Here is a 16,523-nt window from a genome sequence, read left to right as displayed (position 1 = left end):
ATTTCAGAAACGCGTCTGGTAACCCCTAGATTCATTTTGATGGTGAGCTGCGCCACTGTAGCGTGTCGGTTAGTCCTCACGCGCGTTCGTAGCCGGCGTTGACCTCTCACATCATTGACACATGGTGCTCTGCCGTTTCCATGGTGGTTATTCGCAATTGTGCTATTTGTCCAGTCACGACACACCTTCACCACAGCAGCACGTGAACAGTTCACAAACTGCGCTGTTTCAGAAATACTGCCACACTTGGCCTGAAAGCCGATAATCACCCTTTATTGCACCTCTGATAAATCGCCCCTTTTACCCATGACAGCAATGAGTCATATGTGTGTAGACGGCCTATTTTACTATGGTTATTATCCATTTTAAAGCGACAAGCTAAAGAAGGTATTTTTTTATTTTTTTTGTGTAACTGTTATACTACATCTTAGGATTCTCACTTTTCATGTGGAAAGAGAAAACAAAAAGCTCTCTATTGTCCATCTTGCTAACACTTAAAGCATAACTCCAACCCGTCCCAAGCTTTGCGGAACAGTCCTGATTTGCAAACCTCACAAGGGCAACGTTTCACTGTGTTTGTGGGCGGACGGGGGTGATATTTGGGCTAATCTGTTGTAACTTAGCTTGTGCTGATTCTGTGTGTCTGATACCGCTTTTATACCTAAACTGCGGGTCGCAGCCGGGAGCCTGACATGGATGCTACCCAGCTGCAACCCGCGTCAGCCCCCATTTAGACCGGAGTCACCAACCCGGCATATTGCCGGGTTGGTGACGCCACGGGGGCGGCGCTTGGAGGTCCCATGATCTCCAAGCGCAAATATCTGGTGAATATTTGTTCCTCTGATAGCTGGAATGCCTCTCTAAAGTCTGGTAATACCCCCCACCCCCACCCCTCCCCATCACTGTTTTATGGGCCCTAACCATTGCATTACTGAGTGGTCCATTCAAGTCCCACTTTGACTCTGATCAAAAGTGTAAAATGCACCCCCTAAAAAAGCTGCAATTCTCTGCATAGTTGCACTATCACAAGATGCGGCAAGTCTGCACCGATAGCATATACTCTAAGTTTACGTTAGGCATGCATCACATACTTATACCCTTGATTTTAATGTTTGTTTGTTTGTTTGTTTGTTTGTTTTTTTGTTGCTGCTAAAATGCTCATTCATTATTTTCTAAAAAACTTGAACTTCTCAAATACATCAGAGACAAATCTCCATGGGAAGAAAAAGAAATAACAAAGCATCAATCCGCTTCAGCGGTGCATTTGCAGCTGACCAATCACAAGTTCTCACTGGTGATTGTGACTGTCATCCTCATCCTTATTGTACTTGGCCTGTATTAGTATGTCCATTGTATCCCCGATCCCACCTCTCCAAGAACAATTGTGTAGCTGCATTTCAGAGCAAGCACAGAGCTACCCTACACTGTGCAAAGCGGCATATTTCTCACTCTGCACCCAAACCTTTCTTTCTACAATTAAAAGCCTAAAAATGGTACATGTACAATACAATAGACTAGCTTGTCTGAAAATAAGCACATGATTTGTTAAAGCGTTCTGGCCATTTCCAGAAAACATATATCACATGTAAGTGTGTGTCTCTTTTACATAATAGTTTTGACTTTGTGTATTTATGAATGTATCTAGTGTAACTGTGAACGTTTTCCCCTGTGTGTCTAATGTGATTTTCTGTAGTTTGGCAGTTAAAGTTATTGAAATGCTGCATATACTGTACACTGTGTGTTGCTAGTTTATTGGTTTGTTTTTTTCCCCTAGAGTGAAGATTATATCACAGAGGTCCCTGAACAACTCGTCAGTGGTTGCACAGAGAGCTTGGAGAACAAACCATGTAAAGATCTTTTTAAAGACTGCTCCAAGTAAGCATTAGAGAGGGTGCATACAAATAGGTGGTGCGCCATAAGGGGGAAATTCATTTGGTTCGTGCTGCCGCAACGCTTGCCTAAAGTGACCGGGTGCTATTCAGTTGTTTGTGCCACGGGCACCCATTTTTCTGCTCTCACCCTCCTCAGGTGATGAGCAGAAATCCTCCCAAAGCAGGGCTCATGGCCGCCCAAACTGCCATTTGGGCAGTGCGCGCAGTAGTTTGCACGGGTTTAGCCGCTTTACATGGCTAATCCCGATGCATTTGGGCACAGCAGCGACAAACAATTTTATATCACCTGGCACTTTAGGAGCTACGGGCGCTAGAAATCATTGATTCCCCCTTATTTGGTTTTGGGATTGGGCAATTTGATCGCTGACAGTTTTAACATAAGGGAAGCCGTTTCATTTTTGGCAATGAGTTAGAAGGCAAGAACAGTAAGCATGCAGCACTGAGGAGAAACCATAAATCTCATTCTTATTTTGTCTTCCTTTTCTTTTAGACTTGTCCATGACTTCCTTAGCATGGCTCCATTTTCAGATTACCTGGACAGCCAATATTACAACCGCTTTTTGCAGTGGAAGTGGCTGGAAAGGTGAGAGGCAATGCTATATACGGTAACACACTGCTTTGGCGGAGTCCTTTCCTCATGCTGTCCTTACCATTGTTCACAGGGAGATGGTCACAAAGAATACATTTCGTCAGTACAGAGTTCTGGGCAAAGGGGGCTTTGGAGAGGTAAGACACTGACTTTTGCCTCTTTGCTCTGCATCCAGTACGTGTTCTCTATTGCTTATTCTAGATTATCATCTCCGTTTATTGTTACTAATTAATGAAATAAAAAAAGATGCTTGATTTTAAATGAATAAACCTGAGACTGGCAGGGAAAGTGGGCTGTAGTACTATAGAGAAGGTGAACAGAAGTGTACCAGTGTTTTTTGTTTTATTTGATAAACTGATGTAGTGGAAGTGGTTTTAGACAGTAAAAAAGAAAAATATCTCATTGTAGTGTGAGTAATTCTACACAAACAAAATCCCAATTTTTTATTAGTGTTAATATTCGTATCCTTTATAAAGTTCCTCAAGGGTTCTGCGGTGCCTTACATAGTACAGGAACGAAAGCAGTGTAAGGAAAACAATGCAAAAGACTTATAGTAGGAAACATTGCATAACATGAGATTAAATCTGCACATGCAGTCATAGGGGGTAATTCAGAGTTGAATGCAGCAGCAAATTTGTTAGCAGTTGGGCAAAACCATGTGCACTGCAGGGGGGTGGGGGGGGGGGCAGAACTAACATGTGCAGAGAGAGTTAGATTTGGGTGGGTTATTTTATTTCTGTGCAGGGTAAATACTGGCTGCTTTATTTTTACACTGCAATTTAGATTTCAGTTTGAACACACCCCACACAAATCTAACTCTCTGCACATGTTATATCTGCCCCCCCTGCAGTGCACATGGTTTTGCCCAACTGCTTACAAATTTGCTGCTGCGATCAACTCTGAATTAGGGCCCTCATTCCGAGTTGATCGCACCAAGCAACTTTTTGCTGCTGGTGCAATCAACTAATCACCGCCTGTGGGGCAGTGTATTTTAGCATAGCAGGGCTGCGATCGCTTGTGCAGCCCTGCTATGCTAAAACAGTTTCACACAAAACAAGACCAGCCCTGGACATACTTGCCCTGTGTGACGGGTCCAGCGATGATGGTCACGGCTTTGACGTCAGACATCCGCCCTCCGTTCGCTTGGACACGCCTGCGTTTTTCTTACCACTCCCCGAAAACGGCTTCAAACGGTCAGTTGACTCCCCGGAATGCCTTCCTGCTGTCAATCTTCTTGCGGTTGCCGCTGCGACCGCTTTCTTCGATGTCAGCGTCGTTGCCGGGCAACGACGCGCGTGCGCAATGTGCACGCCAGACCCGATCGCACCGCTGCGAAGAAGTGCAGTGTGTGATCGGGTCGGAATGGGGGCCCATGCCCATAATGCCTGCAAAAGCAGCACCTGCTGAACACAAGTTTCTTGCCATTGATGGCAATGGGGAGGGGGAGGAGATAATTGTACGAGTGATGGAGGGAAAAGTCCATGGGGGAAGAGGGTCTCTGTTTATGAAAAAAACTATAAACCCCATGCTAGAATAGTAAATTGTACAAAACAGCATCTTCCTAGCAGAGCATAAATGCATGCGACTCTTTAATACAGAAAAGGTGTGTTAGAACCTATTTACCATTTAGTTGCAAACCAATTCTACATAACTTTGAAAACGTAGTATCATTAGAAAGTCTACAGCAAATGTGAATGCAATTAGTTGATCAGCCCACCAGCAATACTTCCTTATGAAATTAAAGGGAAAACAACAAACCAAAAATAATAAATATTACTGGCTTGTCGAAAAGCATTTATGATGAGTTTTCCCATAGATGTCGAGGATCTATGTATTAAGCCTTGAAAAAAGATAATGTACCAACCAACCATCTCCTAGCTGCCATGTTACAGGCAGTGTTTCAAAAATAAGAAATACAGTTGGGGGGAGTTGTGTGCTTGGTGTGGACAAAATAGCGTTACATTTCATTAATTTGTGTTTTTGTTTGAAAAATGACACTTAGGACAACGATGGTTGGTAGTTTATAGTGTCCACTCTCTCTCTCTCTCTCTCTCTCTCTCTCTCTCTCTCTCTCTCTCTCTCTCTCTCTCTCTCTCTCTCTCTCTCTCTCTCTCTCTCTCTCTCTCTCTCTCTCTCTCTCTCTCTCTCTCTCTCTCTCTCCAAGTCTTAAGGTCCATACACACAGTGAAATTTGGGCTAACCCGAAATCTCACTGTGTGATAGGGACTAGGTCAGTATCGCAAGCATATAATGACTGTGCTTGCGATACTGGCTTTGTCCGATTTTGGCTAAGTGTCAATTTTCACTATCGTTTCTACGAGATAGACTGTGCAGGCAAGTCAATTTTGACTCTCTAGGCATGCGATACCGACCGCGCATCGGTATGGCAAGGTGATTTTCACCTTACTATCTTTTCTTACAATTTTGACTATATAGTCAAAATCGTAAGAAAAAATCTCACTGTGTGTTCACACCTTTAGTACAGAGACCCCTTGGTCAGTTGGTTGCTTGGTGTAATGACAAGTTTGGAAAGGGATTGCTAATAAGATAACATTTGCAGTATAGCCAGATATCTACTATGTCACAGACATACGGGCAACATTATATTATTGTTTCACTTGTCTTATCTTTACTATAACAAAACCAACATGTAATGTTCACATTTTGCTCTGCGTTACAATCCAGTATCGATTCCACTAATAAGCAGAAAAGTATATGTGCCTTGTTTTCTGTTGCATTCCTCAGTTGTTGGCATCCATTGGAGTAAAATGTGCATCCTTTCACTTACCAAATAACTTTCTTTCCAGGTCTGCGCTTGCCAAGTGCGAGCAACAGGCAAGATGTATGCCTGCAAGAAACTGGAGAAGAAACGCATTAAGAAACGGAAAGGAGAATCCATGACATTAAATGAGAAACAAATCCTAGAGAGAGTCAACAGCAGGTTTGTAGTAAGTACAGACTCATCTGTAGGTCCAGGGGAGGGTGATGACACTGTTAACATTGTATTGAGTATCATTTCATCCATAGGGAATGTTCATTTTGTTTGCTATGAGATCCCTTATTTTGTCATGTACCCCCTCCACCAGCCTACAAAATAAAAGTTAAACTTTTTATGTATAATGTGAGATGGTTCCTTTCTTATTGTTTTTTCTTTTCTTTCTTTTTTTTTAATTAATTTATGAATTGGAACTGGAAACAAGAATCTGTGTTTTAGGTCCCATTGTGCCACTTTTCTTTCCATCTTCCCCCCTCCACCATGAAAAAATTATAGAAAACAAGTGTTTTTCATCAAAATGAGTGCTAAAATTAATTAATTTGGGGGTACATAAAAATGGGTATAATAAATGTATTTATATAGCACTCTTTCTCCAAACAGGACTCAAGGCGTAATTTTACGCCACTTTGAAAAAGTTCCCCCAAAAAAACGTACTCCCACCTGCAAGCATAAAAAGTCCTGTCCCACTCGTAAAGTACCCCAATATACCTTGTACCCCAATTTCCATCATTTTGCACTTTACCCCTAAAATGACATGTCATTATTTGCCAGTTAAAAATAAACATTTCTAAGTGCTTAATTAGTCATTCAGGGGGGTGTCCCAGAGGTTCTGAACCAAATCCTGACATTTTTAACTTAAAATAGGGATTTTTCCCACCTTTTCACTTGCTCATAGGTGGTGAATTGAAATTTTGTTTTTTCAAACAATTGAATAGGCACTTTTAGCGGTAAAGAAAAAAATAATTTAACCGCAAAAGCAGTTTTTCTTCTCCAGGATCCACAGGATACATTGGGATAGGATGGAGCGATAGCGGATTTGCACCAAACAGTCAAAGCTTTTCGGCCTCCCAGCATGCAACGGGGCTGTCCATATACCCCCGCCTCCTGGCTCAGGCAAATCCATTTTTTTGTTTGGTGCGACAGGAGCCGGACCATGGTCAGAGGGCTGCTGGGTTTTAGCAGCCATAAGCTTTTTTTGTTTTATTTTTATAGTCTTACTAGAGTAAGACTATACTCCCCGCCGGGTCGTCACAATGCTTACCCACGAGTACAGTGCTGTTTCGGCGGGTGTCTGTGTCGGGTGAACTAGCAAGTCAAGCAGACATTACCAGGCTGTGGCCGGAGCATGGGGAGAAGGTAAGGCATCGGTTCCGCTTAGAGGGGGAACACTGACACAGCCGCACTGTTTTGAGAGAGACTATCAAACAGTCGCTGACGCAGCTGCCACCTAGAGTGCACCAGCGCTAGGCTTTAGGGATCATAGGCTCCAGGGGGTAGCATGAGGCTGTGATCCCTAGGGTTGATGTCAGCAGTGGGGAGTCAGACGCTCCCCTGGTCGCCCCTCCTCCTGGTTCATGACCAGCATCCTCTGAGTCTCCCGCCATGAACTGTTTTCCCGCATCCGTCTGAGACGCTGTGTACTAAGGGGACCCAGTCGCAGCATAGGCAGCTGTGTGACTGGTGCTTCAGTGTTCACTTGGGTGTCTGGGTCCACAATAGGTTCACGGAGCAGTGGTGTACACTAATAGCGTCTGGATCCACTCAGCGTTCGCAAACGTATTGATCGGTCCTGGAAGCGGGGTGAGTCTCCCTGTATCCCACTCTACTGAGTACGGGTTATACAGCACTAAGTCTCTATCTACCTTTGAGTACGAATAGTTGGATAAGTGCCTAATGCATATGAGTCTGATAATTATTACTGTTTTCTTTTGCTATGCGTCTGAATACGGTTAAAACTTGCATAAGGTAATGCAGTAATATGTTTCTCCTACATACTTCAAATGTATCTGTAGTTGATTATGTGCTCAGATTGTTTATTATACTAATGTATAACCTGTGACTGATTGGTAGTGTGATTGCTGACTTTACTATAATTCTATAGACATATATAATGGTAGATGCTCAATTAGCTTAGCGATATCATTCAGGTGCTCGAAAGGGAGGGGTATTTCTGAGCAAGAAAAAAAGGCATTTTGTTTCCCCCAGCACCCTGAATGATAACAGTAACCAGATATAAATCCCACATAATAATAGAATTCAGAGACCTTCGTTACACATATCTTGAAGTGGCTTTGGGGCTTAACCACACATTTGCGCAAATATGTGTAACGAAGATCTCTGAATTCTATTATTATGTGGGATTTATATCTGGTTACTGTTATCATTCAGGGTGCTGGGGGAAACAAAATGCCTTTTTTTACTATAATTCTGTCAGTTTTTTCTGTCTATTCTGATCCTCAATGCTGGTGCTAAGCAGTGTAGGGTCGGATTGTATGTCACTATAACGCATCTTAAAGTGATTACAGTCACAAATTGTGTAGTATACTGTGATAGTGTTTGATTATTTATCATATCTAAGAGCGGCAAAGGTGAGGAAAATACACTCACAGCAGCACCAACACTCATATCATGTTTGTTATGCAAAGCTGGGTTAACCTCTCAGGATCTGGTTCAAGATGGTTTGTGTGCAAATTGTTTTAGCTTTCACCAAGGTCTCTTGAAAAATTCAAGGCAGACACAGGTGCAAGTTGATCCCCCATGGGCTATGTTTGCACATACATTATCCGGTATAGCTGAGCGGATAATTCTAACTTCTGTACCAGGGATAGGTTACACTATTAACCCTTACATGCAGCATTCCACCTGCGGTTTATCATTTCCAGCAGGGGAAGCAGTAGCCTTTCAACAGAAGCTGACTGAAAAGCCAGTGGTAAGTAATCACATAGACATGAAACAACATCTTCACAGTCTACACGTTTCGGAGGAGGAAGACTCATTACAGTCTGGTTCTGCATTACGAAGATGAGGAAGGAGGTCTCAGCTCAGTGGACATATCTGAGTTAATTAATGCAATGAAAGCCATTCTATCCTTAGAAGAATCAGCAGAGCCTGTGTTAAAATCCAAGACACCTGTATTTAAATATCCCAAAACAGTTAAGTCTTAGTTTCCTGGGTCAGAGCAGCTGACAGAAATTATGGAAGAGGCTTGGGCTACGACGGGTAAGAAATGTAAAATTCCTAAGAAATGGAATTCCAATTTCTCTGACGTCCTAGTGGATGCTGGGAACTCCGTAAGGACCATGGGGAATAGCGGCTCCGCAGGAGACTGGGCACAAAAAGTAAAAGCTTTAGACTAGCTGGTGTGCACTGGCTCCTCCCCCTATGACCCTCCTCCAAGCCTCAGTTAGATTTTTGTGCCCGAACGAGAAGGGTGCAAGCTAGGTGGCTCTCCTGAGCTGCTTAGAAGTAAAAGTTTAAATAGGTTTTTTATTTTCAGTGAGTCCTGCTGGCAACAGGCTCACTGCATCGTGGGACTAAGGGGAGAAGAAGCGAACTCACCTGACTGCAGAGTGGATTGGGCTTCTTGGCTACTGGACATTAGCTCCAGAGGGACGATCACAGGTTCAGCCTGGATGGGTCCCGGAGCCGCGCCGCCGGCCCCCTTACAGAGCCAGAAGAGCGAAGAGGTCCGGAGAAAGCGGCGGCAGAAGACGTTCCTGTCTTCAAATAAGGTAGCGCACAGCACTGCAGCTGTGCGCCATTGCTCTCAAGCACACTTCACACTCCGGTCACTGAGGGTGCAGGGCGCTGGGGGGGAGCGCCCTGAGACGCAATAAAAACGATATAAAAACCTTATATGGCTAAAAAAAATGCATCACATATAGCTCCTGGGCTATATGGATGCATTTATCCCCTGCCAGTTTCCTGAAAAAAGCGGGAGAAAAGGCCGCCGTGAAGGGGGCGGAGCCTTTGTCCTCAGCACACAAGCGCCATTTTCTTTCACAGCTCCGCTGGAAGGACGGCTCCCTGACTCTCCCCTGCAGTCCTGCACTACAGAAACAGGGTAAAACAGAGAGGGGGGCACTATTGGCAGCTAATATATAAATACAGCAGCTATAACAGGGAGTAACACTTATATAAGGTTATCCCTGTATATATATAGCGCTCTGGTGTGTGCTGGCAAACTCTCCCTCTGTCTCCCCAAAGGGCTAGTGGGGTCCTGTCCTCTATCAGAGCATTCCCTGTGTGTGTGCTGGGTGTCGGTACGATTGTGTCGACATGTATGAGGAGGAAAATGATGTGGAAGCAGAGCAATTGCCTGTGTTAGTGATGTCACCCCCTAGGGAGTCGACACCTGACTGGATGGTAGTAATTAAAGAATTACGTGACAATGTCAGCACTTTGCAAAAAACTGTTGACGACATGAGACAGCCGACAAATCAATTAGTGCCTGTTCAGGCGTCTCAGACACCGTCAGGGGCGCTAAAACGCCCGTTACCTCAGATGGTCGACAATTGTCCACGGCACCACGGGTCTTTACCAAGGTAATGGCCGAAATGATGATTCTTCTTCGAAGAAAAGGCGTATTAATTATCCCTTACTTGGACGATCTCCTGATAAGGGCAAGGTCCAGGAACAGTTAGAGGTCGGAGTAGCACTATCTCAGGTAGTGCTACGTCAGCACGGGTGGATTCTAAATATCCCAAAATCACAGCTGATTCCAACAACACGTCTACTGTTCCTAGGGATGATTCTGGACACAGTCCAGAAAAAGGTGTTTCTCCCGGAGGAGAAGGCTAGGGAGTTATCCGAGCTAGTCAGGAACCTTCTAAAACCAGGACAAGTGTCAGTGCATCAGTGCACGAGAGTCCTGGGAAAAATGGTGGCTTCTTACGAAGCGATTCCATTCGGAAGATTCCATGCAAGAACTTTTCAGTGGGATCTGCTGGACAAATGGTCCGGATCGCATCTTCAGATGCATCAGCGGATAACCCTATCTCCAAGGACAAGGGTATCTCTCCTGTGGTGGTTACAGAAGGCTCATCTTCTAGAGGGCCGCAGATTCGGCATTCAGGATTGGATGCTGGTAACCACGGATGCCAGCCTGAGAGGCTGGGGAGCAGTCACACAGGGAAGAAATTTCCAGGGCTTGTGGTCAAGCCTGGAAACGTCTCTTCACATAAATATCCTAGAGCTAAGGGCCATTTACAATGCCCTAAGTCAAGCAAGGCCTCTGCTTCAGGGTCAACCGGTATTGATCCAGTCGGACAACATCACGGCTGTCGCCCACGTAAACAGACAGGGCGGCACAAGAAGCAGGAGGGCAATGGCAGAAGCTGCAAGGATTCTCCGCTGGGCGGAAAATCATGTGATAGCACTGTCAGCAGTGTTCATTCCGGGAGTGGACAACTGGGAAGCAGACTTCCTCAGCAGACACGACCTCCACCCGGGGGAGTGGGGACTTCATCCAGAAGTCTTCCAAGTGATTGTAAACCGTTGGGAAAAACCAAAGGTGGACATGATGGCGTCCCGTCTCAACAAGAAACTGGACAGATATTGCGCCAGGTCAAGGGACCCTCAGGCAATAGCGGTGGACGCTCTGGTAACTCCGTGGGTGTTCCAGTCGGTATATGTGTTCCCTCCTCTTCCTCTCATACCAAAAGTACTGAGAATCATAAGAAGGAGAGGAGTAAGAACGATACTCGTGGCTCCGGATTGGCCAAGAAGAACTTGGTACCCGGAGCTGCAAGAGATGCTCACGGAGGACCCGTGGCCTCTACCTCTAAGGAAGGACCTGCTCCAGCAGGGACCTTGTCTGTTCCAAGACTTACCGCGGCTGCGTTTGACGGCATGGCGGTTGAACGCCGGATCCTGAAGGAAAAAGGCATTCCAGATGAAGTCATCCCTACCCTGATCAAGGCCAGGAAGGATGTAACTGCAAAACATTATCATCGCATTTGGCGAAAATATGTTGCGTGGTGTGAGGCCAAGAAGGCCCCTACGGAGGAATTTCAACTGGGTCGTTTCCTACATTTCCTGCAAGCAGGATTCTCTATGGGCCTAAAATTAGGATCCATTAAGGTTCAAATTTCGGCCCTGTCGATCTTCTTCCAGAAAGAACTGGCTTCAGTGCCTGAAGTTCAGACGTTTGTCAAAGGGGTACTGCATATACAGCCTCCTTTTGTGCCTCCAGTGGCACCTTGGGATCTCAATGTAGTTTTAGGGTTCCTAAAATCACATTGGTTTGAACCACTTGCCACAGTGGATTTGAAATATCTCACATGGAAAGTGGTAATGCTGTTGGCCCTGGCTTCAGCCAGGCGCGTATCAGAATTGGCGGCTTTATCCTATAAAAGCCCTTACCTGATATTTCATTCGGATAGGGCGGAATTGAGGACTCGTCCTCAATTTCTCCCTAAGGTGGTTTCAGCGTTTCACATGAATCAACCTATTGTGGTACCTGTGGCTACTAGGGACTTGGAGGACTCCAAGTTGCTGGACGTAGTCAGGGCCCTGAAAATATATGTTTCCAGGACGGCTGGAGTCAGAAAATCTGACTCGCTGTTTATACTGTATGCACCCAACAAGCTGGGTGCTCCTGCTTCTAAGCAGACGATTGCTCGTTGGATTTGTAGTACAATTCAACTTGCACATTCTGTGGCAGGTCTGCCACAGCCAAAATCTGTAAAAGCCCATTCCACAAGGAAGGTGGGCTCATCTTGGGCGGCTGCCCGAGGGGTCTCGGCTTTACAACTTTGCCGAGCAGCTACTTGGTCAGGGGCAAACACGTTTGCTAAATTCTACAAATTTGATACCCTGGCTGAGGAGGACCTGGAGTTCTCTCATTCGGTGCTGCAGAGTCATCCGCACTCTCCCGCCCGTTTGGGAGCTTTGGTATAATCCCCATGGTCCTTACGGAGTTCCCAGCATCCACTAGGACGTCAGAGAAAATAAGAATTTACTTACCGATAATTCTATTTCTCATAGTCCGTAGTGGATGCTGGGCGCCCATCCCAAGTGCGGATTGTCTGCAATACTTGTGTATATAGTTATTGTTACAAACAAATCGGGTTGTTTATTGTTGGAAGCCATCTTTTCAGAGGCTCCTACGGTTATCATACTGTTAACTGGGTTCAGATCACGAGTTGTACGGTGTGATTGGTGTGGCTGGTATGAGTCTTACCCGGGATTCAAGATCCTTCCTTATTATGTACGCTCGTCCGGGCACAGTATCTTAACTGAGGCTTGGAGGAGGGTCATAGGGGGAGGAGCCAGTGCACACCAGCTAGTCTAAAGCTTTTACTTTTTGTGCCCAGTCTCCTGCGGAGCCGCTATTCCCCATGGTCCTTACGGAGTTCCCAGCATCCACTACGGACTATGAGAAATAGAATTATCGGTAAGTAAATTCTTATTTATCCTCTTCCGGCTGGGGACTGTTTAAAGAGGGAGGTGGCCCCCAAAGTAGATACACATGTTATTCGATTAGTGCCGAAAATCTACATTACCTCTGCCTTTTACATCATTAAATGATGTCACAGATAGAGTGGATGGTTTTCTAAAAAACATTTTTTCCCTGTCTGGAGCAATCATAAGACCAGCTATGGCTTCAGCCTGGATGGCTAAAGCAGTGGCTGCCTGGGCTGATGCATTGGAAGGGGACACTTCAATGGCATCTAGAGAGCAAAAATCCCATGTTGCACATGTTTTTGGAATAAGCACCCTTGGATATGGGTACTACTGCGCAGAGCAGTTTGGCTAAGTACATGGAAAGCTGATTCAGAATTCAATAAGGTTTTGGAGTCTTTACCTCTTTACTGGAAATATTTTTTTTGGTTAAGAGTTAACCAGTATTTTGAAGTCAGAAGCAGACTCCAAGAAAGTAAAGTTCCACATACAAATTCAAGCCTAAAATTCCAGCTTTTCGGCCCTTTCGGTCTCAAGGAAAAGCAAAAGGAAAAGGTGATGGCAAACAGTCCCAATACAAGAAGTCTGGTAAGAGTAAAAAGCATTGGGCTACCAGAAGACCGGCTTCTAAAACAGAAGATAAGCCATCAGCCTAATGGTGCGGGCCTCCACCTGGGGGACCCCAGGGTGCGAGGCCGACTTCTTCATTTTGCACAGATCGGGCATCAGTCTACCACAGATGCCTACTGCAAGAAACGGTATCTCACGTTTATGCGTTTGCTTTCAAGAAAAACCCTCTTCAAAGGTTTTTTGTACCAGCCCGTCTTTGGTAGAGACGAAGGCCAGGGCTTTGCAAGAGGCAGTTCAGAAATTGCTTCAGTCAGGAGTAATCATTCCAGTTCCTCCTGCACAACGAGGACAGGGTTTTTTGCTTCAACCTGTTTCTAGTCCAGATGCCAAATGGGTCGTTCCAGCCTATACTCAATCTCAAAGTGCTGAACAAGTACATTTGGGTGCCTCGTTTTCATATGGAGACTTTACGTTCCATCATTTTGGCCATGGAGCCAGGGGATTTTATGGTATCCCTGGATATCCAGGATGCTTACCTACATGTTCTTATAGCCCTGTCTCATCAGTGTTATCTCAGGTTCTCTGTCCTCCAACAGCATTTTCAGTTCCAGGCCCTGCCATTCGGATTGGCTACAGCCCCCAGAGTATTTACCAAAATTATGGGGATAAGAATTTTTCCATACCTCAACGATCTTTTAATCTTGGCAGTCTCAGGAATTGCTTCTGTGTCATCTGCAACAGACAATAGAGTGTCTGCAGAAGCACGGTTGGCTCATAAATTGGGCAAAATCGTCTCTGGTCCCGTCACAAAGGATGACTCACTTGGGGGCTGTATTGAATTCGAGCCCGCAGAGAGTAACTTTTACCTTTGAACAAAATATACAAAGTTCAGTTAAGGATTCAGGAGCTGCTACACAGTCAAAAGGTATCCATTCACGCAGCAAATGGAATGGTTTTCATCTGACATTAAAAACACAGACTATGGTCCTTACTCTGGAAGTAAGGAGGTCATTAGCCTGGTGGCTACAGACATTCCATCTGGACAAAGGGAGATGGATATCAGATTAGGAAATTCTGACAATGGGATACCAGCCTTCAGGGCTGGGGAGCAGTGTCAGGAAGGAATTGCTTCCGGGGCAGTGGATCAAGGAAGAAAGTTGCCTGCCAATAAATACATTGGAACTCCGAGCCATATACATGGCACTGAATCAGGCAAAGGACATCCTTCAGGGAAAACCAGTTCAGATCCGCTCGGACAATGCGACGGCAGTAGTGTACCTCAACCATCAGGGAGGAACTCTCAGCCAGAAAGCAATGAAAGAGGTAAGTCACACGTTAAAATGGGCAGAACTTCATCTTCCAGCCTTGCCCGCAGTGTTTGTTCCAGGATTCCTAAACTGGGAAGCGGATTTTCTCAGTCTGCACACCATTCATGCAAATGAATGGGGCTCTACACCCGGAAGTCGACCATACCCTGGTCAACAGATGGGGGTTGCCAGAGATAGATCTCATGGCATCCTGTCAGAACCACAAGGTTCCCGCATACGGATCAAGAACAAAGGATCCCAAAGCGATCTTTGTGGATGCCTGTCGGTAAGATGGGATTTTCATCTGGCCTATGTGTTTCCTCCCATCGCTCTGTTACCCAGGGTGGTGAGAAAGGTAAAACAAGGAAATGGTGTCGTGATACTAATAGCTCCGGCTTGGCCCAGAAGACATTGGTACACAGATCTGCAGAGGATGTCGATGGATGCTCCATTCCCACTCCCTCAGCGTCCAGATCTACTGACTCAAGGACCTTGCTATCACAGACATCTATCCTGAAGTCAAGAGGATTCTCACAACAGGTAATTCAAACAATGCTCAGAGCAAGGAAACCTTCCTCAGCTCGCATTTATCACTGAATATCGCAAGCCTATATTCAATGGTGCAGTAATCGGAAATTTGATCCTAGGTCTTTCAGAGTTTCCAGAGTCCTGACATTCCTTCAGGCAGGAATGGATAAAGGTTTAAGGGTGGCTTCCTTGAGAGTGCAAGTGTCAGCACTGACTGACTGGTTCCACAAGAAAGTTGCCAACCTACAGGATGTGCGCACTTTTTTTACACGGAATGCTGCGCATTCAACCTTCTTTTGTTCCTCCTACAGTGCCTTGGGACTTAAGTTTAGTTCTAAAGGCCCTTCAAGTTGCCCCATTTGAACCACTTAAGAGTCTTAAATGGTTGACAGCTAAAGTTCTCTTTCTACTGCCCATTTCTTTAGCTAGAAGAGTTTCAGATTTAGGAGCATTGTTATGTCGTCCTCCATTTCTGATTTTGTATCCAGATAGAGCAGTTCTCAGAACTAAATCTGGGTATCTTCCTAAGGTGGTATCTAAATTCCACCTTAGCGAAGAAATTGTAGTCCCAGCTTTTCAAGGGCCGGACCTGTCTACGGGAGATGCATCGTTGGACGTAGTCCGTGCCTTAAGGATCTTCGTAGATCGTACCAGTGCTATCAGAAAGACAGGTTCTCTTTGTTCTCTACGGTTTTCACAAGAGAGGATGGCCTGCTGATAAGCAGACACTGGCAAGATGGCTTCGGATTACTATTTCAGAAGCATATTCTCAAGCTGACCTCCCTGTTTCGGATAACGGTGGTCATTCCGAGTTGATCGCAGCCAGCAACTTTTTGCTGCTGCTGCGATCAACTAGTCCACGCCTATGGGGGAGTGTATTTTATCTTTGCAGGGCTGCGATCACTTGTGCAGTCCTGCTAAGCTAAAAAAATGTCAAGCAAAAGATGACTAGCCCTATACATACTTACCCTGTGTGACGATCCCTGCAAAGCTGGAGACGGATTTTACGTCAGACATCCGCCCTCCGTTCTTCTGGACACGCCTGCGGTTTACTCACCACTCCCCGAAAACGGCTCCAAATGGTCCGGATCCGCCCTGGCATGCCTCCTTCCTGTCAATCTTCTTTGCGGACGGCTCTGTGACCGCTTCCTTTGTAAGTCGCGATGTAACCGCCAGGCAACGTCGCGCACTGCGGCCGCCACGCATGCGCATTCCACACCCGTTCGCACCGCATCGATAAACCGTTGCGTGCGAACGGGTTGGAATGACTCCCTATGTCTCTGCTCACTCTACTCGTAAGGTAGGTCCATCATGGGCAGCACAATGTGGTGCTTCAGCAGAACAGATATGTAAGGCAGCCACATGGTCTTCCATTAACACATTCCTTAGACATTAAGCCGTTGATACCTTTGCCTCTCAGGACGCTGAATTCGGGTGAAGGATTCTCCTGTCCAATC

At 45.5% G+C, this 16,523-nt stretch overlaps 1 protein-coding gene across 2 annotated transcripts in view; it reads left to right on the top strand.

Moving 5' to 3' along the window:
• Positions 1 to 16,523, top strand: part of GRK6 (G protein-coupled receptor kinase 6) — a 94,447-nt gene that overhangs the window by 6,133 nt on the left and 71,791 nt on the right. For both annotated transcript variants that reach the window (XM_063927983.1, XM_063927984.1), the window contains exons 5-8: positions 1,775 to 1,875; positions 2,383 to 2,475; positions 2,555 to 2,618; positions 5,289 to 5,429. In XM_063927983.1, the coding sequence (XP_063784053.1) occupies positions 1,775 to 1,875; positions 2,383 to 2,475; positions 2,555 to 2,618; positions 5,289 to 5,429 (399 nt within the window). The remainder of the gene's footprint in view (positions 1 to 1,774; positions 1,876 to 2,382; positions 2,476 to 2,554; positions 2,619 to 5,288; positions 5,430 to 16,523) is intronic.

Source organism: Pseudophryne corroboree, chromosome 6, assembly GCF_028390025.1.
Source record: "Pseudophryne corroboree isolate aPseCor3 chromosome 6, aPseCor3.hap2, whole genome shotgun sequence".
Taxonomy (NCBI): domain Eukaryota; kingdom Metazoa; phylum Chordata; class Amphibia; order Anura; family Myobatrachidae; genus Pseudophryne; species Pseudophryne corroboree.
Note: the sequence above shows the minus strand (reverse complement) of the source record. Positions and strands in the feature narration are given on the sequence as shown.